At 44.0% G+C, this 27,788-nt stretch overlaps 1 protein-coding gene across 2 annotated transcripts in view; it reads left to right on the top strand.

Moving 5' to 3' along the window:
- LOC144798032 (methylcrotonoyl-CoA carboxylase beta chain, mitochondrial-like) overlaps positions 1 to 27,788 on the top strand; it is a 438,830-nt gene that overhangs the window by 118,878 nt on the left and 292,164 nt on the right. For both annotated transcript variants that reach the window (XM_078668818.1, XM_078668816.1), the window contains exon 3: positions 17,424 to 17,602. In XM_078668818.1, coding sequence (XP_078524944.1) covers positions 17,424 to 17,602 — 179 coding nt within the window. The remainder of the gene's footprint in view (positions 1 to 17,423; positions 17,603 to 27,788) is intronic.

The raw sequence follows: 27,788 nt of genomic DNA, 5'->3' as shown, positions 1-27,788 counted from the left end.
CCCGATGCAAGCAGGCTTCAGGTCATGCACTAGCACAATCGACCAAGTGTTCAGATTTATTCTGATATACTGGAAGGTCGTGTTTTTAGGTGGAGGTACTATATACGCAGCATTCGTGGTCCTTAAATCCGCGTTTGATCTCGTCCCACGGGACAAGTTATGGGTAGCCTTGGGTAAAATGGGAATGCCACCAGAACTCTTGGAACTAACCGCAAGATTGCATGAGGATAATTTTGCTAGGGTTAGATGGGGTAGGCAGGGGCAGGTGACTGAGCCCTTTCCTGTTACTCGTGGCGTAAGGCAGGGATGCGTTCTCGCACCAACCCTGTTTTTATTATTCATTAATCAAGTAGTGCAGTTCCTAGCAGACACGCCTACTGATGCGCCTGTTTTGGGCGGCACCAAGTTTCCTCTCCTCATCTTTGCAGACGACACGTTAATTCTGGCAAAAACCCAAAAGGGTCTACAGACCGCGTTAAATAAGTTGGTGGACTTTTGTAAAAACAATGATCTAGACGCAGGGGTCTCCAACCATCCATGCCAGATTCTTAAAATAACTACATGTATCTCAATGGGGATATCCCAAAAATCTGGCATGGATCCGGCCCTCCAGAACCGGTTTGGAGACCCCTGAGAGATCAATGTGTCCAAAACTAAATTCATGGTCTTAACCAAAAACAGACCACAACGGAGCCATGTTAGTATGAACGGTATCGACTTAGAACAGGTGGGTGTCATGACCTATCGGGGGTGGTTTTAGATTACAGGCTGCGATGGAAATCTCAGATCGATGCCCTCTGTTTAAAATGTGTTCGTTTAACGGGGTGCTTACTAAAGGAGCAACGATGTTCACAAACTAAAAGGATAATGCCAGCATTAAAAATCTATAATGCAAAAATAAGTTCTGCAATCCTTTATGGTGCGGACTTATGGGGCTTTGAGGATCTTGCTCCTTTGGTCACAATTCAAAATAAGTTTCTGCGCAGCCTGGTAAGTCTCCCACAATCAACCCGGATCCAACCTCTATTATTAGAGGGCTGTCATTCAATTAAAGACTTACAGCCTTATTCATCAACGGGCCGTTTTACGAGCCCCTAATAGCGATTCATAGCGAATCGCTATTAAGGACTCGCAAAACGGTATTCATGTAGGAATTGCTAAATAAATAGCGATTCCTACACATTCCTTATTTGCGAGTAGCAAATTGCTAATCGCAAATAAGGAATAACTCCCCATTCATTCCTATGGGCCAAAAGGCCCATAGGAATGAATGGGGAGTATTCCTTATTTGCGATTAGCAATTTGCTACTCGCAAATAAGATAGCGATTTAAAGGGTGCCAGGGGTGTCCAAAGGACACCCTGTAGCACCCCTTAAATGCAAATTGAAACTGGTGTTGCGCACACACATGTCCAAAGGACGTGTGTGTGCAACATGCAACTTAGAAAAATGCTTTTAAAAGCATTTTTCTAAGTTTTTGCTATTTACCGAGAGGTCTGACCTCTCGGTAAATAGCGGCCCGAAATTGCGAATTAGCAATTTAAAAATGGTTGATGAATTGCATTTAAGGAATCTCAAATAGAGATTCCTTAAATGTAATTCCTCGCAATTTAGCGAATTAGCAATTACCGAATTTTGCATTTGGGATGATGAATCCCAAATGCAAAAATTGCGCTCTCAGAATCTGGCCCTTTACGAGCGCAATTCGGCTTGATGAATCAGGCTGTTAGCACGGTACAGGATGGTAGCTCTGTGGAGACGTATATGGTCTACACCGGAACTGGCCTTATTTGCTAAAGAAATTTTAGATTTAAGATCAATCATAGGATCAGGCAACCTCCCGTGGTTTCGTGAGTGAAGTCTATATTGCGAAACATGGGTCTAAGTCTATAGTGGTCAGATCCGGGAAACAATGTTTTTCCGTCTAAAAAATAATTTAAACTATTATATTGGGCGACTGTAAAAGCACAATCTGTCACGTTATCACAGTCCGCAAATTTGACAGGTTTGTTTTTGATTCATAAGGTAGACACTCGATTAGAGTCTTATTGGTACATCATCATTAGAAGTTTGGACAGAAAGCTCTACCACCACTTTAGAGTTGGCTCGCTACCTGTTAGGATGTTTACACACAAATGGCGCGGCCAGCAAACCGAGTTCTGTCCCTGGTGTAGTGGTTACAGGGAGTCTATCGGTCATATCTTCTTTGCCTGCCCTGCATATTCCGCCCCCCGGTGCAAATGGCTAAAACCCATTTGTAGGAGGATTAAGACACGGGTGTGTGCGAAAGCTCTCTGGGTTCTAAGAACAAATACCTCAGAGTGTGTGACTATAGGTGTGGCAACATTTTTAGGGTGGGCATGGACTATTAGAGCTAGGTTCCCATCTGTCATTTGATTAGGTGATAGTTTTTTTTATTATGAATGAATTTTTGTACGTCTTTTTGAGTCAATTTAATTAAGTCTTAATGGATTAATGATGTATAGAGGATTAATGTGTATATTTAAATTGATTATGTACTGTGTTTTATGAATTATGTATGTATTTTTATATGATGTCTTTTATGGTGTAAAAATCGAAATAAAGACGTATTAAACTGAAACTGAATTTGTCCCCCCACCCCTCTTCAGGAACCGTGTCCCGGTTTACAAAATTGCAGACACACCCATCTCTCAGGTTGTGGTCAGCCAATCACTGCATTGCTGGTGGTACATGGAGGATCCTCCACAGTGGATCTACTGTGGATCTGCGTCACTAGATATCCATAAATATTTTCCTTTAATAACTCCAAAACTACTGAATAGATTTACAACACATTACAAAAGGCACTGTTTCTGAACCAGGATCCAGCTTTCTGACAAATTTGGTGTAATTTTGTTCATCGGTTAAGGGCTGTAGTCATGTTCAATATCCCTATGGGAAAGTGCATGGGAAAGACATTTTGGGACCTCCCTTTTTCTCATTCCCCGCTTGATGAATCAATCCGAAACTTTCCAAAGGGTTGCTGAAGTAGTGGCAAGCTAATTTTGAAAATTTCGTGTAGACCCTTCAAACTGCGCCAAAGGTATTAGCAAAGCAAAAAGTGCTATTCCTATGGAAACTAGGTTCTAACTATAACTTCCTACTGGCGACCACCGTACACATTTTTTTTCACTGAGGAAAGCAAAGGTTAAAGTTACAATATAGTTTGATGAATATGTCAGTGACAACATTAATGCTTTGAGCTTACAAAAAACAACAGAAACTCAACTATATCTTGCGCCCCTGCCATGCACTGCTTAGGACCTCACATATTACACCATTTTTGATATTACTGATGACATCATCCAATGAGTGTGCTAGTTTGTTTTATAGTTTAGGTAGTGGCGGGTAGCTGCCATATTAATTTTCTACCTAATTTTGTACAGCCTGTGTCTAGGTACTGGGTGTAAGTGTTTCCAAAACAGATGTACCTTTAATGAGTACCTGGGGGAACTTGGTTTATCCTAAACGGTTGGATACAGATTGAACAATGTGTGCAGGATAGGTTACCCTTTCATTTGTGGTTCATAGTCGACATGAAATCGGCTACCCATGAAGTGTGTGGTTTAAAGCAATATTGCACATAACACAAGCTTCCTTTAACTATGAGGGGTGTATATATGATCGCTTCATATTATTCGGAGCTATTATGCACTTACTTTAATAGCTCTAATGCTTTACCCGTTTCTAGAGCAATGTGTACAAAAGAAACCTGGAGCATGTCATCAGAGATGTCATTGGAGATATCATCAGTGATGTCGTGAATGATGTCATGCAATATGGCGTGAGTATTGTAATATGTGAGGTCATAAGCAGTGCATGGCGGGAGAACAAGTTATAGTTAACTCTGCTAAGTATAACTGATGAATTTCTGTGTTTTTTAAAGATCAAAACGTTAATGTTGTCATTGATATATTCACTTTAGTATAAAAAAAGTTTACTTTATTTTCCATTTTATAACAACAACTTGACAGGTAAGCATACCTGTAGACAGAGGTAAATCGACTTGTGTTCCAACAAGCTGACTATACCAGTGACACATAAATTACAATCCTCTGTATATGTCAGCATATAATACCACACTTTACTATGATATTACTTTAAACTTTTTTTTCTTAGTACATTTTAGAGCTGTTTTTAACGTAAACTTCTAATTTATTACCACACATAAAGCCAGTCTCCTGCTGCGCATGGCCTTTGGCTGTGCAGTGGGGGGTTCGCCACAGGGCCTTATGTTCTTAAAAGGGGATGAAGGCCAAGAGGCCCGCCTCCCCAAACCTTATTAGGACCCCAAACACCAGGGCCATTTTTAAAATTAAAGGTGAGTAGGGCCGCATGGGCCCCCTCCCCGAGGCTTGTTAGGCCCTGGAGACCCAATCCCCTATGGTGATTTTTTTAATTAAATGGGAGGGAGCGCGAGGATTCCCTCCAATCGTTTTTTGGCCCCGGGGACCCCAGGGGCCCGCACTACTAAAGGTTGGTGCTCTTGTAACCACCCCGAGGGCACCCTCCATACATTTCTTGGAGCCTGCAAGGCCTTTCCCCATTTATTTATTTTTAAGTGCCCTGGGGATGGGTTTCACAGGGCCTAACAAGGATTGGGGAGGGGGCCCACACATTGCTCCCACCTGCTGGCAGCAGCTATTTATGTTGCTCCCTCCAGGTGGGAGCAATATCTTGATCTGGTTCCCTGCCTTCGTCAGTGCAAATATTGAAAAATTATCCAGCCAGGCAGAAGCAGATGGGTTTCTGCGCTGCTGTAGGCATGGAAACCGCTATGTTCTGGGGGTGGGCTCCCCGGGACACAGCTAGTGAGCCATTAATGTCTCAGGGATGGGAGCCCATGGGTGCCTTGCCATTGTAAGTAATTTTGGCCCCAGGGGAGTGCTCCTCTGGGCCTTTAAAGGTTCGTGGAGGTTGCTACAAGGCCCCTCCCAATTTTGAAAAGTGTTGGCCCCATGTGGGTTGTACATTAATCAGAAGATCGTCTGCTGTGGCCGTGTGCTGGGGGCGTGACAAACGCGTTCACCTGGAGGCCTGATAAGTAACGTTACTGCAGCCTCTCCTGCGCGCTGTTACTGAACTCTCTCATTCAACGAAATTACACGCGCCTGCTACCATCAACCAGGGCTCTAGCCGGGCTCAGGCGGCGGATCAGTACACTAATTACACGCGCCTGATAACATCAACCAGGGCTGCAGCTGGGCCTCAAGCGGGGGAACACGCGCCTGCTAACATCAAACAGGCCTGCATCTGGGCCTGAAGCAGGGGAACACGCAAAGGAGCGTGTCTGCGGGGACAATTACTGTAGCCTCTCCTACTCGCTGTCACTCAACTCTCTCATTAAACGGATTTACCCGCGGCTGATAACTCTCTCATTCAACGACATTACACGCACCTGCTAACATCAACCAGGGCTATAGCCGGGCCCAGGCGGCGGATCACTACACCAATTACACGCACCTGCTAACATCAACCAGTGCTGCAGCTGGGCCTTCTCCGTCCCTATTCTAATGAAACAAAAAATGTTGTCTATCGCGAGATTTTAAAATAAATTGCCCTTGCCAAATACATACATTACACACATTCTATTTCATACCCGGACAACGTCGGGACGGGCTGCTAGTATGTGTATATATATATATATATATATATATATATATATATATTACCTACTGGCGGTCGCCAGTAGGTATATACAGTTAGGATTTTTTCTCTATGGGTTTTTTGAAAATTCTATGTCTAATAACTTTGGCGTTTGTGGACGGAATCGGCTGAAATTTTCAGGAAAATGGCACATTTTGTTTCTGAGCAGCCCTTGAAAATTTGGGGGGGGGTTCGTCCAGTGGGGGCCGAGAAAAAAGGGGGGTCCCAAAACGTGTTTTTAACATTGAGTTTTCCATAGGGCGGTTGGCCTCACTTTTAGCCCGAACGGCTGAATGGATTTGCACGAAACTTGGCAAAATTGTAGGGACTGGTAGCCCGATGTGCCTTTTGTAGGTCTCAATATATGTGCTCCAGTGGATTTTGAGAAATTAACGTTTAAAAAAAGATATATATCTGTAACAGCGGACCGGTTAGCGCTCTGGTTCGCGGACTTTTCGCGCAACGGAGCTTTGTGAAGCGAAGCTGATTGGTTCTCCGGCGTCTGTCAACATTCCAAACAGTCCGTAGCGGCCGCCATCTTGTCTCTCGGTAGGATCGAGAGACAAGAGGAGGTCAAAACAAAGGGGGAAATAACTATAAGGGGGCATAGTAGATCCTCGCTGACCCCCTAGGTTTGATGTGGAGGTTTTAAAAGGGCCCCGCGGGGCAAAAAAAAATAATAAAAATAATAATTGAACGGCTGAATGGATTTGCACGAAACTTGGCAAAATATTAGGGACTGGTAGCCCGATGTGCCTTTGCTAGGTCTCAATATATGTGCTCCAGTGGATTTTGAGAAATTAACGTTCAAAAAAAGATATATATCTGTAACAGCGCTCCGCTTCGCGTAACGGAGGTTTGCGAAGCTGATTGGTCATTCTGTCACTGGGCTATAGTTGGGCTACATCTGGCTGATATTTGGGCTACATTTGTTTTTTTGTGTGTCTGGCGGCCATCTTTGGGCTACATTGGGCTACATTGGGCTTCATTGGGCTACATTCGGCTAATTAGCAAATAGCTCATCGCAAACTAGGAATGGTAAAGAATCGCTATTTATTCCTTAAAGTTCGCTATTTAGGAAATGCAAATAACTTTTATGATACATATGGCGGTTCATCTCTAACAAGATAAGAAGCATAGGGATAGATTTATGATGACTGGCGCATCACCAGGGATGTGTTAGTCATTCTGTGCCGCTGTTCCGTCACCTATGGTGTGCTGCATTTACAATGCGGCGCATCATGGGGCAAAAACAGCACAGATGCGTGATGTATCTGTGCCGTAAAGGTGGCGCATTGCTGGAGTTGTATCGCAAGTGTGATGAAGCTCCAGCAAGGGTCGGGGGTGCCCCTGTCGCAGGGTTTCTGTTCTCACACAGAACTGTGGACAGAGGATTGGAACCTCGGCGAATTAGGGTGTCCCAAAACTCACGTTAGTAATCAAAAACTATTTAGCAAGCTAGGTACAGTGTCACATTGGATATAACAAACTCTCAATGTTTAGACAATCCAGAATATGAACTTATAGTACCTCAGGATACGTGGAACTCATGAACAGTCGGTCGTTATATATTTCTTAGAAACCAGAACATGGAGTTAAGAAGAACACATGTGTATTTGAAATGTTTATTTACTAATGCCGTCTTCTCAGGCGTAGTACCTTAGATAATAAAAGTACACATATTATCAGTAGCAAAATTACCAGCATAGTTACTAGTACATAAAAAGTGAATGGTGATAGTATGTGAACATGCTGTAAATGAATAAGAGTTAGCAACACTTATAAGCAGCCGCGGGCCGTGGAGGGAGTTACGGTGAGGCAGGGAGGCGGGGAGGGGGAGAAGCAGGGTGGAGAATACAAGTACACATATTATCAGTAGCAAAATTACCAGCATAGTTACTAGTACATAAAAAGCGAATGGTGACAGTATGTTAACATGCTGTAAATGAATAAGAGTTAGCAACACTTATAAGCAGCCGCGGGCCGTGGAGGGAGTTACGGTGGGGCAGGGAGGCGGGGAGGGGGAGGGGCAAGGTAGAGAGGGCTCCACCCTGCTTCTCCCCCTCCCCGCCTCCCTGCCCCATCGTAACTCCCTCCACGGCCCGCGGCTGCTTATATCTCACCCTCCCTAATACACATATTATATTATTTGCTAAGAAGGTCTCTTTGTGTTGGTTTAGGGCGTGTCCATACTTTAGTGTCTTAGATTTGAAGGAATCACATCAGCATACACCAGCTCTCTCTTCATGTGAACCGCATCAACTGTTGTGTATGTGTGTTCGGCAAAGCAATATAAAACCCGCCTCATGCCCAGAATTGGCAGAAGTTGCACTTATGTTATGAGTATGAAGTCGTGGAGATCAGACCTCATAACAATTCTGTATCGTGTTGTTCTTGAAACTTTAGCACTCGCTGTACAGATATAGTTTAACAAGTAAAGCAGATAGTAGACCAATAACATATTATTCTCATGTAAACCACGATGAACTACTAGGTGGAAAGCTAAAGCAACAACTAAGTGTCGTGTGCAGAAGTTGCAAAAAAGGAAAAATGGCGTTTAAACCGGTAATGAGCCCATGCTAACTTAACACGGTGTAAAGATATCCAGGACCTAGATGACACCTCCTCATGATCCGGAAACGAACTGAATAAGATAATAGAAGTGCCATCTCATGAGAGCAGATTGCAAGTTTATATGTGGACGGTCCGCAAGGTAAAGCATTAAAAACTAGGAAAATTCAATGCTAAAGAAAAATAAAACAGCCAAGTACTTTATCGAGTCTTAAGCCAATAGGCAAGGTAAATAATAAAAACTTGACAAATAAGTCAATGAATTGTCAATGAAATGCTAGTACTCAGCATATCAAACATGAAAAAGGTCTATGACATAACTGTGTATGCAAAATAAGCTGCAACAGCCTCCAATAGGAAGTCACCGTCTTCATCCGAAAACAGTTCAGCCATCCAATTTAAAAGCGGAAAAGAACATACGTGCTCTCCCAGCACCGGATCCTCTATCACCATCAGAGGACAGCTCGGTGGGTTTTCAAGAAAGCTGTGTTCCAAGAAAGACTGTGCTGCCGCCAGTAAATTCCAGGGACCAAGTAGTCCATGCATCAATGCCACAGCCATAATCCTTTCGCCAGGACAAATCAACTCGTGAGTAATGATAGGAGTCATCAGCTGATTAAAGTCGACGTCAGGAGAAACCGGTCCGCAGAGACACAAATCAATGGCCCAATCGAAATCACAGGTCAGGCAGTGAAATACAGGCTGGACACAGGTGAAGTAGGAGAACCGAAAAGATAATCCATATGCCGTGCTTAATATCGCCAACGGCATTGTGCCATAATATTCTAGCATGCGATTGCGGAACAGTGTCAGCAGCTGCAGGGTCGGAGGTTGCATAGGAGGGACATCCATATTTAAAAATGTAAAAAAGCACAAGAGCGTCCGCTGGTAATGCAAGTAAAAATGCAATCCACGAACCAGAGTGGAGAAAATGGAATGAAAGGGAGCAGGGATGACTCCAAAGATTTTCTCAAATGAAGTCACGAGACCACTGGTAACAACTTTAAAAAAGTGTGCCAGGGATTTTGTGGAGGATGCGTTAAAGATAGTCGGAAACATGTTGCTGAAATTGAAAGGCAAACCTGTGTACGGGTGTTCGCTATGTGAAGTACGAAAGTTTCACGGGCCGAACTCAAGGCCACCTCTCTCTGAGACAAAAGAGCTCTTATTCTTGTCATGCCGTTGAAACGTGTCCCAAGGTTGGTATTTGTGGCCAGATTGAAAACTCCCTATGTTCATGTGTGGGAGGAAATAGAACATTTCTGCAGCAAATAACCCGTTCACTTACTGTTACGATAAAAGGAATACTTTTTAATTAACTCAGAACAATCTTCATTATTGAGCATCAAATAACTACCATTTTCCAACAACTTGAACGTGGGGATGATAGCAGGAACTGGCGTGCCTTGCAACACGCAAGCCATATTTGGTCGGTGTTTGTTGCATGAATCGTGTAACTGTATGTGCCTACACATTAGTGAATGATCTGGCGTCTCAGTGCATTCCTCTCCATTCAGATAAACTTCTTGATCATCTTTGAAACATCTGTATGTGTATGGAAGCGACCAGACCTCATGAACAAAAGCACTACCTAAAGGTTCATAAAGACCTATTGGTATATATTTCATACAATTTGAAAACTTATATAAAGCAAAAGGCAGCGTTATTAAACCGTGGATAAGGCATGTTGCCAAAAAACCCGCAATCCTCTGCTGATGATGTCACTGAGCATGTCATGAATGATGTAATATGTGACATCATCAGTAGTGGATTATGGGTAATAGTATCTCTAGTTTACTCCCCTATAGCTGTCTTTCTTTTAACATAAGTGTGTGTTTCCTTCCCTTATACTTACTGTTTTTGGTTCGCTTCCAGTTCGCGTACCAGCGAGCGAACTAGGAAGCGAACTAAGAGAAATAGAGGTTGGCACAGTTCCAAATATTGTACCAATTTTTTAATAACGGGGAGGTAGTTCTGAAAAGAACTTTTTTTTTTATTTTTCTGAACATTTTTTTACTGTTTTTGAATTTTTCGGAACAGTTTTATATTTTTTGGGGTTTTTCTTGGAGGGGGCAATGAAAACGATTCATTGTAAAGGGCTCAACAGGAGCAACAAAACAAAAAAAAGAAGTATTTATTATTTTGGGCGTTTCGGACAAACTTGCATATGATAGTCAATAGCTCTGTTGATCAGAGTGATGCTTCTTTCTCCGTAGGAAATGAATCCATCGCAAAATACGCAGGTGTGTTTTACTTCACCAAATCTCATTTGTATATTTGGCACCATCTCCCTGCCCTCTGGTCCCGTTACTTCCGGTACAACAGATCTTCTGGCCATAATAGGGAGATTATCTAGGTCGTTCCGAAACTGTGCAGCACTGTAGTTGTTAGGATGCCACCTAGTCATATGGCGATGCATTGTGTAGTTTCCGAAACTGTATTTTTTGTCGGTCCCTCTGGACAGTCTATCTTGACATATAAGGCAAGTTACGTATCTTGCATTTACTTTTTTCTGACCTTTGGGAATTTTAAAAAATTGCCAAATGAAGTTTTCTTTCCGGTGAGACGTCTTGGGCTGCTCAGGCAAAAACTGCCTCTCTTCGTGCTCGTCCTCCTGTTCCTCTTCTTCTTCTTCTTGTTGAATTACAACTTGAGCAGGTGGTCCACTCTTCCTTGGATGTGGTGGAGGTGGTGGGGAAGCACCAGCTGAAGCTACTAAAGAAGCCATTGCTCAGTGATCACAAAGGGTCTTTCTCTCACAATGATGAAAGTCAGAGTGAGGAAAGGAGGAGGGATTTTCATCATTTGGGAAAAACAAGAGTTCTCAACCAATCAAAAGTGTTCATTTTAGATTATATGACCTAGTCTTACATCATTAGGAAACCAAAAGTGAAATGAACCAATGAAAGGTGTTATTACCAAGTCACATGACTTGCTGTGTTTACGTTAAGCGCTTTGCAGGGCCTCCCGGTTTGCTTCCAGAAACCTGCGCTTTGGCACTCGCTTCGCGTACCAGTTTGCTAACGTAGCACGTCATATGACGTATCAAGCGACAACGTGGAACGTCATGCGGACGGGAGGCGTCACGATGTTGTTTTCTAACGCGGCACTTGCGGTAAAGAAACGTTTACCGGCTCGCGGTCTATTTCGCGGCATCAAGGTCAGCTAACGGGAAGCTTCCCGATTCGCGAAGCGGGAACGAAGAAAAAAAATATTTAAAAAAAAAATTATTCATAAACATATAAAATATATTTTTGGATTTAAAGAAGAATACATTTTACAGCTACAGATATTAGCTGTTAAAAAACCAATGAAATTCACAGAAAAAACCATAGGTTATAGACCATATATAGTTAGGAATTAGCATTTACAAAACCTTGAAAATTCACTGAAAAAACCATAGGTTATAGACCATATATAGTTAGGAAATAGCATTTAGAAAACCTTATTTTACTCACACAAAACCATTGAAATTCCATATATAGTTAGTTGCACTAACTATATATCGCGCACCTGCAATCCACTGCTGATGATGTCACATATTACATCATTCATGACATGGTCAGTGACATCACTGATGACATCACTGATGACATCTCAAATGACATCACTGATGACATCACTGATGACAACATCCAGTGACTGTATGCTTCTGTAAAGTTAAAATATGTCTTACATATTGAAGAATGAGTGGATGTATAAGTGTCTGGATGAAGGATTTAGTAGGTGCATGACTGACTGTATAAGTGAGTGATTAAATGTGTCTCACTGAGTGCATGGGTTAGTGACTAAACTGTTTTAAATTGTGCATCATTGTGTCTGTTGTTTTGTAATCTGATGCATGTGTTGATCATTAGCTATATGACTAACTATATGGGTTATTGATTAGTTGCCCAAGTATTTGTATGGGAGACTGAGTGTGTGTGTGGGTGTCTGGGAGGTGTATGACTCTGTGCATAGATGTGTGAGCAGTTGATTCACTAGATGTATGGGTTCAAAAGTGCATGTGGAAACATCTGTATGGGCGGTTGACTGTGTGCATGAGTGTATTGGTGAGTGAATGGATATCTCAGTGCTACATGTCAAAGTAAGTACATATGTAAAACACAGTACATGTGATAGTTGACATATATAAATAACTGTGCATAAGAGCCAGTGAATGTGTGAGTGGCTGTATGGATTATTGTGAACTTGTATCAGGGATTGTATAACAGAGTAAATATGTGTTATTATATGTTCCAATAAGTAAGGTGTGTATAACTATATAGTTGAGGAAATCGAGGTGTGATTGATTCTTTGCAAGACTGACTAGGTGTGTGAGTAACTCCATGGATGAGTGACAGTCTGTGAGTGTCTGTTTACACTGAGTGTATCTAAGGTTATATTAGAGTCTGAAGAGGTTCATTGTATCATCACATGAATGATGTCATCAGTGATGTGATCAGTAATGTCAAATGAGATGTCATCAGTGATGTCATCAGTGATGTCATTTGAGATGTCATCAGTGATGTCATCAGTGATGTCACTGACCATGTCATGAATGATGTAATATGTGACATCATCAGCAGTGGATTGCAGGTGCGCGATATATAGTTAGTGCAACTAACTATATATGGAATTTCAATGGTTTTGTGTGAGTAAAATAAGGTTTTCTAAATGCTATTTCCTAACTATATATGGTCTATAACCTATGGTTTTTTCAGTGAATTTTCAAGGTTTTGTAAATGCTAATTCCTAACTATATATGGTCTATAACCTATGGTTTTTTCTGTGAATATATTTATATATATATATATATATATATATATATATATATATATATATATATATATATATATATATATATATATATATATATATATATATATATATATATATATATATATATATATATATATATATATATATATATATATATATATATATATATATATATATATATATATCCCCATATGTTGTGTACTGTCTGACCTGTCCATGTGGTCTTAATTACATTGGCAGTACTATCAACAATGTAAAAATGTGAATTTTGGAACATCAACGTGCCATTTATAACAAGGATATAACTTATCCAGTGGCACGGCACTTTGCCAAAGTACACCAAAGTAATAGGGACCTAATACAATATTATGGCATAGATCATGTTCCCGCAAACCCGAGAGGTGGAGATAGACTACTGCGGCTGCGTAGACTAGAGTCACTCAATATTGTTGACATGCAAACTAAGAGTCCACAGGGGATGAATAGTGGGGAAGAACTGATGGTACATTTGGGCAAATGAGAATGAATGACGAACTTTGATACTGTAATTGACCCTATGTTTCCTTTCACCATATTCATTTGACCTCCTTCCTTTATTCTTTGATTATTTCTCGGCTGAGAATTGTTGAAATTATATATGTATTCTGAATGTGTTTAGTTTTGAATATATGTTATCAACCATGGTGATTTCAATTGGAATATGCGCGATGTTCACAAAAGCTGGTGATATGCCGATACACAGCAAGATCTCTCTGAGACACCGGCTTCATGCGGCACTCATGCCGATACACGGCGAGAATTTAAACAGAAATATGTTAATGACATAGTATTTGTGAAAATACCAAAACGTTTAAAAAATGGCCACTATGTTTACAAGCGCGATAAACAAATTTTCCAGCCGTCATCACTGTCGATAATGTAAGATGTTGATGCATTGAAAAGGAGCCGCCTTACAGCGTTAGATGTAAACACTGACGAAGGACTTCTGTCCGAAACGCGTCTGTTCACAGCTAATGGCGAAATAAAATCTATCCTGCCTAACCCTCGGAGTGCTGTACTTTGTTCCATGGACTGCGGAACGGAGCTGGAGCCTATATATATATATATATATATATATATATATATATATATCACGCTCCTGGGTTGTTGCCACACAGTAAGAGAGCACACGGACAGCCAAGAAGGTTTAACCCAAAACCTTTAATCATCGGTATAGACGGCATGCCAAAGATGGGACAAATGCAAGCAGTTCCTTCACATCGCCTTACGCGTTTCGAAATCCATTCTTCATCAGAGGCTTTTGAAATGAAGGTTGCGCGCTACTCCCAAAAGCTGCTTTCATAACCATGACACGCCCTGGATGGGCCGTCCTAATGGAACAGTGCCCTGCAGCTTTCTGGGAGTTGAAGTTTCAGTCCATAGATGGAAGCACTCTTAGCTGCATCAAAGGCTCTGTATGGGCCCCCCCACCTTTGCTTCCGTCCTCATCCACCTTGGATGCCCCACAGGAGGTAGGTATATGACGTTAGGCGATGTGAAGGAACTGCTTGCATTTGTCCCATCTTTTGCATGCCGTCTATACCGATGATTAAAGGTTTTGGGTTAAACCTTCTTGGCTGTCCGTGTGCTCTCTTACTGTGTGGCAACAACCCAGGAACGTGATATATATATATATATATACACATATATATATATACACATATATATATATATATATATATATATATATATATACATATATATATATATATATATATATATATACACATATATATATATATACACCTACATATATATACACCTACCGACCGGCATTGCATCGGAATGGAAATCGACCGACAAGCAGTCAGCGGTTCCATCCGACGAATTTGGATGCGAGAACCCTTGAGGCGGTCGTAAACATCCATTTACCTAATGCGGTTTGTGCTGCAGACAGAAAAGGGTCGCTGCACAACCCGCATTCGGAAAATGGATGTTTGCAAACATCCATGCTCCGTGTGGCAGCCACCACATGGTGCATGCCACAAGGTGCATGGATGTTTTGGGGGGGCACCAGTGGTGCCCCCCAGGCCTCTTAGCAGAGGCCACGGAGGGATGAGGGACCTGCTAGGGGCACCCAAAGTCTGTTTCCATCCTCTGGGCCAACGGGCTCCTTGAGCCCATCAGCAGTTGGTCCCTCCACGTGCTGCCTCCGACTCCGGAGGAGCTCCGAGCACATGGGATCCCGCAAGTGGAATATCCCTGTTAGTGGCAGCCCCGGATCAGAACAGATTTTACAAGAGTAACCGGAATCAATCACATAGCATTTTAAGCTACTTTGGTAAGGATTGGGCCAGATATCGGCCCTCACCTGGTTATAGCCATCAGAGTGGACGACTGGCTGTCCGCCATTACCGAGGCTGAGGGACTGGCGTCGAGACAGGAGAATTCATTGCGGCCCACCTTCGCCTGCACGGACTCAGCCTGCCTATTCCGGTCGGGGCGCGACCTTCGTAGCGACTGGAGCAAGACCCCTGACACAGACCGGGGCTGCAGTCGACCTACGCTGCGGCAGAAGTGAGACCCATCAACCACTTGAGTGTCGGCAGACGAGGCTGGCGTTGCGAGAGCTGGCCCCTGCTGATCTGATGCGAGGTAGGGGGTTGACTAATATGGGGCAGATCTCGCACCGCACCACTGCTGTGATGGCGCAGTCCATCGAAAGCTCCTGGTCTCTGCGTCAACCGAGGAGGCGGGGGCTCCTGTATGTAGCTGCCGGCTGCCCCAAGCGAGTCAGGTTCTCCTGGCGGCTGCGTGACCATCCTCTCCATGTCGCAGTGCAGATCGAGGGTTTCTGGGGTCGGACGGACCGTGGGAAACGCCACTTGGTTCAGTGGAGAAAGCCATTACTAAGCCCCCTCCCGCCCCCCTCCAGTACGGCCCACAACAACTCTAAGAGCGCGGAGATATCTGATCCCTCTCTCCTTTTATTGAAATTCGGGGAAACGCAGGGGAAACTGAACCACTGCCACACAGCACATGTCCAGCAAAAGGTGTCCTGAACTAGCCTGCAGCTAGATCTTATTGGTCAGACTACGATTACAGTGGCAACATCGTGTTCACCTTACTGCTACTGGTTACTTATTGTATTCTGACTTTTGCGGTTTACAGCATTACACTAGCATGGCTGGCAGCATAGTTTCAGATTAACACACTGAGGAAACTGAAACCCTTCCTACCGGCCAATGACTTCAAAATGGCGGTTCAAGCTCTAGTTCTTCCTCGGAAGTGTCTCGCTATGCGGTCTCCCCACAGCTACTACGGCCCCCCTAAGAGCCTCTACTCATGTGGCAGCGAGGCTCATCACTGCCTCAAAAAGAAGGCCCCACATCAACCCTGACCTTAAATCTCTAAACTGGCTGCCATTTGAAGCCAGAATTCACCTGAAAATAGCGTGCATGACGCATAAGGCCATACACCACAATGCACCCAGCTATCTCACACAGAAACTTACAATATCCAGCGGAATAGGATCCACAAGAAGTGCGGAAAACCTCCTATTGAAGCCACAAAGATTCAACAAGAAAAAAACATACAAACGTTCCATCTCTGGAATGGCGCCCAGGATTTGGAATGCCCTTCCCCCGGAAACAAGACTGAACCCCTCCACTGCAGCTTTCAGACGGGAAGTAAAAGACATTCTTATGGCAAAATTCTCTTAAACACAGACCTATGTTTCCGCAAGTACATATGTACATGGTATCAATCTAGCCTACCTAATCAATCTATTCGTCGTTACCATGTCTCCTCAGCTCGCTCTTGTCTGGCACCTTATTGCTCTGCTTTTTTTTTTTTATTATTTGACTTACTTACCTTTACTGTATTACCTTCACTCCTCAGGTCACTTTCTATTGCCCTGCTCTATGATTGCTCTATGGTTTTATGTACTCTTCTTGGACTTATCCTGTATTTATGTTATTATTATCCCCATGTACTGTAAAGTGCTCTGATACCCGCAAGGGTCTTGTCCGCGCTCTATAAAACTCTGAAAATAAATAAATAGGGCAGGCGGAAAGCAAGGGCAGATGTCGGTTGGATCGCAACCAACAGGCAAGTCGGTTGCGATCCGACCGAGATCGTAAGAAGCCCCAATGTTGTTAACAGCAAATTGTACATTAGTTTGTAGTGCAACATATACATTCAGAGAAATGCAACGTATTGATGGACTGAAAGAGCACAAAGAGAGGAGAGGTCCTCCATTTTCCCAGTTAATGCTGAGGTGAATTTAATAATTTAAAGCAGTGATCCAGTGTGTTCTTGTGACCACTTGAAGAAAACTCCCATATTGCCATACTAAAAGCAACCAAACTGCAGAATATACTCGGATGATTTGTTTGTCTGTTATGCTGTCAATTTGTAATCTTCTGTGCTTATCTTCCTTCTTAGGAGTTGGAAAAATATGTGGAGTGTGGTGTCTGCTAACTGCTAATGACGCAACTGTAAAAGGAGGAACCTTGTATCCAATTTCAGTGAAGAAATTTCTTAGAGCTCAAGATATAGCCATGCAGAATTGCCTTCCTTCAGTATACTTGGTTGACAGCGCAGGAGCATTTCTTCCTCTTCAGGTAACGTGCACAGCACATACTATGTTGAAAAAATGCTTAGTGTGATCTTGTTTTAATCTGGTTGTGTAATGAGAAGAGCACATCTTTTTCCTTAGAGTAGAAATTTACTGAGTACGTTGTTATGCCATACTGATGTCATACCTGCATGACCTCAAAAGCATTTTAGATGCATACAGGAATATGTTGTCAATACATGGACCATTTAATAAATGTAGTAAGATGGTAAATGTGGGTTCCCTAAGTAAAGACACATTTTTAATATTTCTCATTAAAGTGTTTATTCTCACCTACAGTATCACTTTACCTAGGTAAATGAAGATCGACTGTGCAAAGAATTGAAACACTTCAACTGCGCTTTTTTTTATAGCAAAGTCTAAAATAGTGTTTCTCTTATATGCATGTTAAAAATAAATTCAGCTCTAAATTCTTAAATTGAGGGAGACCTGGATTTGTCCACTAGTCCCATTATATAGTGACCTCCTGGGGCTTTTGTGGCAAACATTCACCACCATCCAGTATGCAGTTTACTACCTCACTGTGTCTTAGAATATTATTTGTCTATCTGGATAGATAAACCGTGAGAAGAAAAGTCTGAGGTACAGTGATCTCTGTTATAGGGAAATCCAGTGGGTCAAAGATTGTCTCTTCCTCCGAGATTGGAATTTTTTGGGGGAGGGGGAATGCCCCACCCTGCTTGCATCTTCAGGCGGGTGTTAGGGTCCGATGGCAATGGGGCTAAGTGACTGGCCGGGTGGCACGTGAGCAGGGTTTTAGGACATACAGTGGCATTGCATGTGGTCCTGGGTGTGCCATTTCAGTTAACAGACACCCCGGCTGGTTAGGGACACTAAGTCTTTTACATTATCTTCAGTTTCATTAATTCAGACAGTTAAAATGCCCTTGAGTGAAAGCATAAGGCAGGCCTTGCTCATGCTGGAGCAAGGAGGCTTGCCGGTTGCTGTTGCCGGGGGCCCTGCGGCAAGCGGGGTGCCCCGTGCTACGAGGCTGCTGAGGAGGTTGGCAGGGGTAGCAGCGTTTGTGCTGGCCTGCTCCCTCCTGAAACGCAAGCAAAAGCGCTTAGGGTAAGCGTTAAGTGTGAGGTGGGACATGGCCGCGTCGAGCACGGCAGGCCTGCCTTCACAGGCCAAATTGCTTGCCAAGTAGAGCAGCTGCCCGGGCAGGTCATGCCTTCAGCGTACAATTGAGTCAGGCGGGATGGCGGGAAGCTTAAGCGTGCCCTCACGGAAGCGCGTTAATGAGGCCCGGAGACTGCAGCCGGTGTGTTGGCGAGACAGGGAGCAGCATAGATTGGCCAGAGGCCATACGAGGAGCCAGTACGTATGGATCACTTACCTGCTAGCCTGTTGTGGCTGGCAGGCCAGAGAGTGCGGTGACGCCTCTCTGCCACGGGCGGCAGTGTTCATGATGTCAGGAGGTAGGGTTTTTGATTCACAAGGCCTGCCGTTGAACTGGTCTAGTCCGCGCTGGCAGGCCCTGACTGAGGAGAGAATGGTGGATTCAGATGAGAGGCAGTGTGAGGAGCCCATGCAGGGCTCGGGCAGAGGAGAGCACTGGAGTGTGTGGCTGGCCTGGCTCGCCTTAGAGGAAGTGAATCAGCTATGCTTGCACCTGCTTGGCAGGACATGGAGGGAGTCTATGGGCCTGGGAACAGGCTTGGGGATCCCGGTGAGCAGAAACTGTTTACTAACGCAGAAGGGGTGGGAACCCTTTTGTTGGCCAGGAGAAGGATTTGATGGCAGATCCTGAAAGCAGGCAAGGGGGGGGTGAGGAGGGAGCACTTCCTACCAGTGGGTTGGGGGAGAGGAGACCAGTTAAGGGAGTCCTGTGAGGTGGGTATGGTTGCCTGAGACACCTCATAGCGAGCCAGGGCAGGTAGGTCAGGGTCGGTGGAGATGTCACTACAGCCGGGAAGATCTGGTGCGACCTGGCAGCCCCAGCCCGAAGACAGAGCTTGTGTCTTAGCGGCCGGCTCTGGGACCACATTGTACCACGTATAAAAGCGGCAAGAATGCGGATCTGCTTCCGCCTTGCCTGAACAGAATTCCTATCAATAACTTCATAATGAACAATTTGGAGATGGTGTTGGGGGTGATGGTGAAGTGCCTGGTACAAGTGGCGTTACATCGGGAAAAAAAAAGGGAGACCCTACTCTCAGGGAACCAGGGCATACAATAGATTTTGAAAACAGTGATTCTTGTGGACAATGTGAAAATATTCTATAATATGTTAATGTTAAAAGTATTTCTAAAGCGCTAACATTCATCCTAAAAGGATATCGTGGCGCTAAGATTAAACAATGTACAGAGAGCTGATACAAGTTGATGATAATTTTTAATGAATCTTAGGGAACAGTATGGTTTTGAGTTTTTTTCTAAAAATAAGATAATCATCAGTGAGTCTTAAATCCGTTGGTAAGTTATTCCACAAGTTTGCCGCCAAATGTGAGAAGGCACGACTGCCCGTCCTGACCTTCTTTATTCGGGTGGTAACAGCTCTCTCAGTAAATTGGGAGCGGAGATTTCTATTTGGTACATAGAAATTAATTCTGTTTTTTAGGATAGTCGGGCCAGTATTATGCAGTACTCTATGAGTGATGCATAGCATTTTGAAAGAGGCTCTTTCCCTCATTGGCACCCAGTGTAGAGCTCTCAAACAACTCGTAGCGGAGTCGTATTTTCTTTTGTTACATACGGCTTTTGCTGTCGCGTTCTGAACGAGCTGTAACTTCGAAAATAAATAATCCGCCATGCCAACAAATAGGGAGTTCCCGTAGTCGAGTCTACTCATTAGTAGCGACTGAACCAAGATCTTTCTACACTCCAGGGGAACACTCTTCGTAGCATTTTCAATAGCGCGAAACCCTTGCCACAAATTGTTGTTACGTGGTTTTTCATTGACAGTGCATTGTCAATATGGATTCCCAGATTTCTCGCCGTCTGGGTTGGTATAGGAGGTGTACCAAGAGTATTGGGCCACCAAGAGTCATCCCAGAGCTGTTGGGATCCACCAAACAATAGGATCTCCGATTTATCGGCATTTAATTTCAGACAATGGTTGTGCATCCAGCTAGATAATTCAGTAAGACAGCTGAGCAGTCTGTTTTTAGAGTCCTCTTCACCATTTAAGGCAATAATTATTTGCCTATCATCTGCGTAAGAGCAGATGCTGATGCCCCACTTCTTCCCTATCATGGCTAACGATGATACATAAACATTAAACAATGTTGGGCTTAGTGATGCCCCCTGTGGTACACCATACTTAATCTTTCGGGGTGTGGACGTGTAATTGCCTAGTCTGACAGATTGTAATCTGTCAGCCAAAAAAGAATTCAACCAAGTCAAGGCTTTTCCCTGCACTCCTTTTGCGGCTAACATTTGTAATAAAAGATTATGGGATACGGTATCAAAAGCCGCTGATAAATCTAATAATATCAGGGCAACTGTTTTACCCGCACCAGCCTGACTTCTAATGTCGTCCAATACTGCCAAGAGCGTTGTCTCAGTACTATTATTGATCCTAAAGCCTGTCTGCGAGGCATCCAACAGGTTGTTAGTTTCCAAAAAATCGGACAGCTGTTTATTCACCAATTTCTCCAGCACTTTTGAAAGATACGGCAGCTGCGAGATGGGCCGGTAATTGGCAGGATTGTTTATATCAACACCCACTTTTTTTTAGTAAAGGTGTAACTACTGCCATTTTCCAAATAGCTGGGAATTCCGCTCGGTCTAGTGACTGGTTTAATACTTGCGTCACTATTGGACTAATTAGAGGAATTAATTGTAAGAAAATGTGGTGTGGACATGGGTCCAATGGGGATCCCGATTTAATTTCCGACATCACTTTATTAACTTCTTCCTCTGAAAAAGGGCCGAAAGCAGGACAGCTGGCCAGCGAAAAAGACTCTGCATCCACGTAATGCTCGGTCGTTTTTTGATCAGAAGGATGAATACATTTTATCTATTTTTTCACAGAAAAAATTACTGATTTTATTACATCCCTCCTGTGACGGTAACAGGCTTGTTGTGAGACTAGGGGGATTACAGAATTCTCTGACAATTTAAAAAAGTTCTTTGGAAGAATGTTTATTTTCTAATATCTGCCGTGAAAAGTAGTCCTTTTTTGCTTTCCGTATGGCTACATTATAGGCTTTCAATTCCTTTTTATAAATGGATCTGTCGTTCACGGTTTTACTTAGCCTCCATTTATGTTCCAGCGTAGTGCATTTTCTTTTGAGGGTCTTAAGATCTGGACCATACCACTTCTCCGACACCGTTCGTCTGGATTTACCTTTAATAGTTTTAGTTGAGCAGTGTTCAAGTGCATCCCCAATGCTCTTTTGTAGATGGTATATGTCTTGCTCAGTGGAGGATCCCAGATCAGTGTTAAAATGAAAGTGCTGTTGGAATTTCTCCAAAGAGAATTTTTTCCAGTTTCTAGCTGTGACTGGGGTCTGTGTCAATGGTCTCATATTTTTTATAGGTAGGCTAATATTGAATTCAATCCTATAATGATCAGTCCATGTAAGCGGCACAATGCTGTTAATTATAATGGTCTCAATGTTTGTAAATATCAGGTCCAACCTGTGTTCCGCTCTATGCGTATCCTGGTTGATTATTTGCGTTAATTGCAGAATTTCCATATTGTCTGCCAGATGCTTAGTAAGTGTATTGGTGTGTAACTCAAAATGTACATTAAAATCTCCTAATACTAAAATATTTTTATGTCTTAGGCAAGCGGGGAGGATCTGAGAGAGAAGCTGAGTACTGAATTCTACTGTACTCCCCGTAGGGTTGTAGATAATTGCTCCTCCCATCAATAAATGGGTGCCTAAAAAGACTGAGTAAATCATTACTTCATGTTTGCTATCCTGTGTAGGCACTTCCTGGACGCAAATGAACTTCTCTTTAAATAGCAAGGCTACCCCTCCACCCTTCTTTTTGGATCTATTAAGATTTAAGATTTTATACCCTACAGGGAGCGCTGTTGCAATATCTGGAGTACTATGGGTGTCGAGCCAAGTCTCTGTTAGGAACACAAGATCCGGTTTCATTTGATGTAAAGTGTCCCATATTTCAATCGAGTGCTTAGGGAGAGATCTTGTGTTTAGGTAAAGACAGGATATTTCAAGATTAAGAGAGTGTCTTTGTGTTGGATCGTCTGTAGGTTTGTTGTCCCATCTGCAGGTCCGACAGCCGAAGGGGCCCATGATATTAACAGGCTCCACTTTGGCACATTGACGATGACCATGTAAAGATTTAGTATTGAGTGACATAAGATTGTCTTTGGAATAGGTCAGTCGCGATGTATCTGGCCTATCGCTGGCCGGTGGGGCAGAGTTTATAGCCCCTAGTCCCGTGCAGGCGCGGACGGGCGCAGACGGGCTTGCCTTTTCAAAATAACTGAAATTCGTTACCAACACACATGCACTAGGTACTAGTCAATATGCGTCAGCAGGTGAACAGAACAGTTTCTACCTGTTGGGGCATAATTCACATCTTGAGGAAGATTAAACACTACTTATCCCAGCAGGCCAGAAAGCAAGTCGTGGTTGCACTTATAGGCTCCCGACTTGACTATTGCAATGCGCTGTATGCAGGACTCAATAGGGGGCTGTTGCAGCGCCTTCAAATGGTCCAAAATGCGGCGGCCAAGTTTGTGTTGGATTTACCCAAACGGGCGTCGGCCACCTCCGTGAGGAAGGTGTTGCATTGGCTCCCTATTGAGGACAGGATTTCTTTTAAAATCGGGTGCCTGACCTATGGCCCCTTAGCGAGAAATAGGTCAGGGGGGGTTGGGGCTCTTTTGGCCCCATATAGCCCCTCGAGGAATCTGCGCTCTGCCAACAAATCTCTGCTATCTGTACCACGCATTCGCAGAGTCAAATGGGGTGGCAGAGCTTTTTCCACTATAGCACCAAAAATGTGGAATGCTCTTCCGGTGGAAATTAAGGCCCTTTCCACTCTTCCGTCCTTTAGAAAAACCCTGAAGACACGGCTATTTGCCAAAGCATACCCGTAGTTTTGCCTCTGCCTTTTTGTGATTCTTTTTGATAGGCGCCTTGATGCCCTCGGGTTTTAGTTGCGCGTTACAAATTTTCTTTCATTCATTCATTCATTCATTCTAGGTCTCGGCTTTCCGCCTCAAGACCGCACTCATACACAATGTTAATCGAGTGAACAAGCGTTTTCGGGGCTTTTATGCTTTCGGTGGCGGGAGGGGCCGAGCACTAGTCTGCTCGCCCTAGTCCTCACCCAAGATGGCGGCTCCCAATCCAGTCTGGTCTCCAGGCAGCGCCTAATCGGCTGCAGAAGGGTAGTCTGGTGAGGCCAAAAGGGGCGAAAATAAAGCGCTACTGCGAGTCAGAGCATGTGGGGTCAAAGTGTAGTACAATTTTTAAAAATACGATTTTTCTTTAAAATGGCTTAAATGTCACCATAAATCGGCGCAAAGTATAATATTCAAAATAACTGAAATTCGTTACCAACACACATGCACTAGGTCCCGGCTTTCCGCCTCAAGACCGCACTTATACACAATGTTAATCCACAATATGTAGGCACAATGGCAAAATAAAACTGAAATAGAATGCCAAAGAAGAAACTTTATACAGAACACAATACCTTTTGAGCCTTACTGAGCTCCGTTGCTCTACGTAAGGCCGTGGCCTCCTTATCCTGGGTGAGTCTGAGGTCATTATCCCTGTTTCCCAGTGGAGCAAACTGTTGAAGGAGGTAAGAGAAGGGCGGATGGAGGGTCCGTTTGAGGACTGATCATTGGTCAGCCTTCGGGTATAGCTGATTGAGGTGTTCCCCAAGAAGGAGCCAGGTGTGTTTCGGTTGATTCAACATTTGTCATGGCAGGAGGGCCTGTCATTCAATGATTTCATCCCGGAGGCATGCACTAGAGTGCACTATGCCTCCGTAGACACAGCCATACATCTGGTGAACAGGTATGGCCCAGGCACATTGATGGCAAAATGCGATGTTAAATCAGCTTTTCGTTTGCTTCCAATTCACTCTGATGATTACAAGTTGTTGAGCATGCTGTTTGTGGGCCACTTTATTGTGGTCAAAGCATTGCCAATTGGCGGTTTCATTTTCTATTCATTGCTTGAAGTTTTTAGTTCCTGTTTACACAAGTTTGTTTACTTGTGGGGAAGGAGGTCGTGACGCATTAGCTTGATGATTTTCTTTATGGGTGCCCCACCATCACCGGATGTATGAAGGGTTTGTTGTTGTTTCAAGAGTTGATGCAAGATGTTTGGGACCCCTTGGCACAGAAGAAAACTGTAGGGCCGATGCATGTGATTACGTTTTTGGGCACTGAACTGGAATCCACAAGCATGGAGATTAGATTGCCTCAGTACAAGAAGTGGAAGTGTTTGGACAGGATGTTGGTGAAGACGAAGGTGCATGTGAAAGATATTAAGGTACTCCTAGGCCATCTAAAATTTGCTTGCAGGGCAGTGAGGGCAGGCAGAACTTTGCGCTTGGGGCTGTTGCTGGCAGAGACATCACTTCCAAACCACAGGGTTCGTCTCGAGGATGGGGTGAAGGAGTTGTTGCTAGTTTGTAGAGTGTTTTTGAATTAATGCAATGGTATCCCACGGCTGGAGTAGGGGAGCAGGTGGAGTGGCTGTTCAAACTTTTCTTGGAGGCAGCTGATGGTCGCAGTTTTTGCATTTTCTGGTTAGGTCGGTGGTGTGCAGAGAAGTGGCAGCAGAGTGAAATAACGGGGGACGGAGCATAGCTTTCCTGGAGGAAGCTCAGCGGGCTTGTACCATGGGCTGACTAGAGGAAGACAGTAATGGTGGTTCATTTTTGGTCTGTGGGCAAGATCGGATGATGCAGATTATCATCCGTTCCTTGTCTGAGTCTACCCACAGAGCGTACAGGCTCTCATGGGAGGAATTCTTGCAGTCTGGGGTGGTGAGACGGAGTGGCGTTGAGGGAGTAGTGCCCAGAAGAAACGAGGTGATACATTTCATTATGTCTTTGATTGAGAAGGGTTTGTCGGCTATCACCATAGCGGGTAAGTTAGCTGGGGTAGCTTTCTATGGGAAGCTGTTAGGGTGATATGAGCAATCGGAAGGGGCAGATTTTGAAGGGATGGGCAAGTTAGCTGGGCAATGGGGAAAGATGCTGCACTCTGTAACACTTGGCATTTTGAAGGAGATGAAACTTATGCTACAGCACATTTGCATGGATGATTTTGAGACGCTGCGTTTTTCGGTGATCATGGTGTGGTTGTTCTTTGGGGCTTTGTCGGGTCATGGAGGTAGTCGGTTCAAAGGCTAAGATGTGAGGGCCCAATAGGAGGATGTGAGATTGGATTGGATCCCGCTGTGGTGCAAATGTGGCTTCTCAGGTTTAAGACAGACTGGTCAGACAGGGGCACGTGTATTACATTTAGGGCTTACCCAGATGCGTGGGTCTGCCCATGTGCATTGTGGATGGTGTTGCTGAGGCAAGGTGCCGGTACCGGTGGAATTTTTAGGCACCCGGATGGGCCAAGTTTACGACATCACAAGTGTTGGTGGTGTTGAGAAAGGCTTTGAGTATGTTGGGATACCAGGCTCAGGAGTTTGGTACGCAGTCATTCCGGATTGGGATGGCGAAGGAAGCAGAACGCAAGGGGTGGACGGCGGCAGAGATCTGGGTGGAGTGGGGAGATCGAGGTCAGATTGCTACCAGCACTATTTGAGATTGGAATGGCTTTTATCAGGATTTACATTAATGTTGCTGTTTTTCTACCTAGGTTGCATTGCAGGCCCAGGGCGAGGACTATAGAGGTGTGAATATGTGGGCATTCCTTTGTCAAATGGGCGGCCTGGCATGGGGAAACCAGGAGAGGTGGAAAACAGCTTGGATTTCTCAACACAGTGGTTCAGCTGAAGTGGTTTGGCTAGGGGGCATGCACTGGTATGAGTTATTGCCTAAGTTAAATTTGTTGACGAAGGGATGCCCCTACCCAGACATGTTGCTCCTGTATTCGGGCGAGAATGGCTTAGTGCAGATGAAAGGACTAGCACTCTTGAAGAGTATCAAGGCTGACTTGCAGGAGATCAAAAGTTTATGGGATTGTATCACCACATTGTGGACTAAGTTCTTACTGAGGAGAGCTTGGAGAGGGGAGATCAAACCATGTGCCATTGACAGGACAAGATGGAAAGGGAACAGGGAGCTCAAACAGTTTTGCAAAGCTGAAGGATTGTTTTTTCTGGAAATGTGGACATAAAATATAAAACAGTAGAGTTTTTTCCTCGCGATGGGATGATTGGTTTTTGGGGTTGAGTTATTCCTGATGCTGGTGAGAAATGTATTGGCAGGGCTGTTGCACTATAGTGGGGATGTAGAGAATTTTCAGCAGGCGAGGGGGGGGGACAGAAATATTCTGGAGGTTTTTCTGCAGGCAGTTGGTTACACAAGTTAAAGGTTATTGCAAGAAATGTTGGTCACGTTGAGACCCACTTAAGGGGAAGGGTGAGGGGGTTCTGAATGCAATATGAAGGCAACAGTGGTGTATGCCCGATAGTTGGATGCAGGGAGTTTGCGTGAGGAGAGTTGGGATTGGGCTTTTGGTTTTGTTAAAAGGGTTATTTAGGGGAGGGTGGAGGATGGATAGGTATTAAGATGTATAGTGAGGCCAGGTTTTGATGGTTAGTATGTAAGGCATAGCGCAGTTTAATGTATTTGGGAAATGTGCATCTGTTTCTTTAAAGCTGTCTTTTTTCACACTATTTTGTTGTCTGTTCTTGCGGGTGCAAACCCTTCCCAGTTGGGGTTTTAGGGGGTAGGGGGGTAGGGTGGTCAGAATACCTGCCCGGAATATTTAGGCGGGTGGCAGGGTCCGAGGGCAAAGGGGCTAAGCGGTTGGCCAGTGGGCACTTGGGTGGAGTTTTCAAACATATAGTAGCATTGCATATGGCCCTGGGTGCCATTTTAGTTAACGGGCACACTTACAGGTTAGAGACGGTTTGTCTTTTCGCCACACACGCAACCACCCACCCTCCATCCCTCCCTAGTTTCAGATGTTTGGGGGTTTTGGTGGTTGAATTGTTTTTAAAAAAAATCTTTTGGGGTGGTTTTTAGTGGGTTGATGGATTTTGCAGGTTTTTGATTAACCAAATGCCCAAGGATAGGTTAAATTGTTGATTGTTGCTGAT

Source organism: Lissotriton helveticus, chromosome 1_2, assembly GCF_964261635.1.
Source record: "Lissotriton helveticus chromosome 1_2, aLisHel1.1, whole genome shotgun sequence".
In the NCBI taxonomy this organism is placed as follows: domain Eukaryota; kingdom Metazoa; phylum Chordata; class Amphibia; order Caudata; family Salamandridae; genus Lissotriton; species Lissotriton helveticus.
Note: the sequence above shows the minus strand (reverse complement) of the source record. Positions and strands in the feature narration are given on the sequence as shown.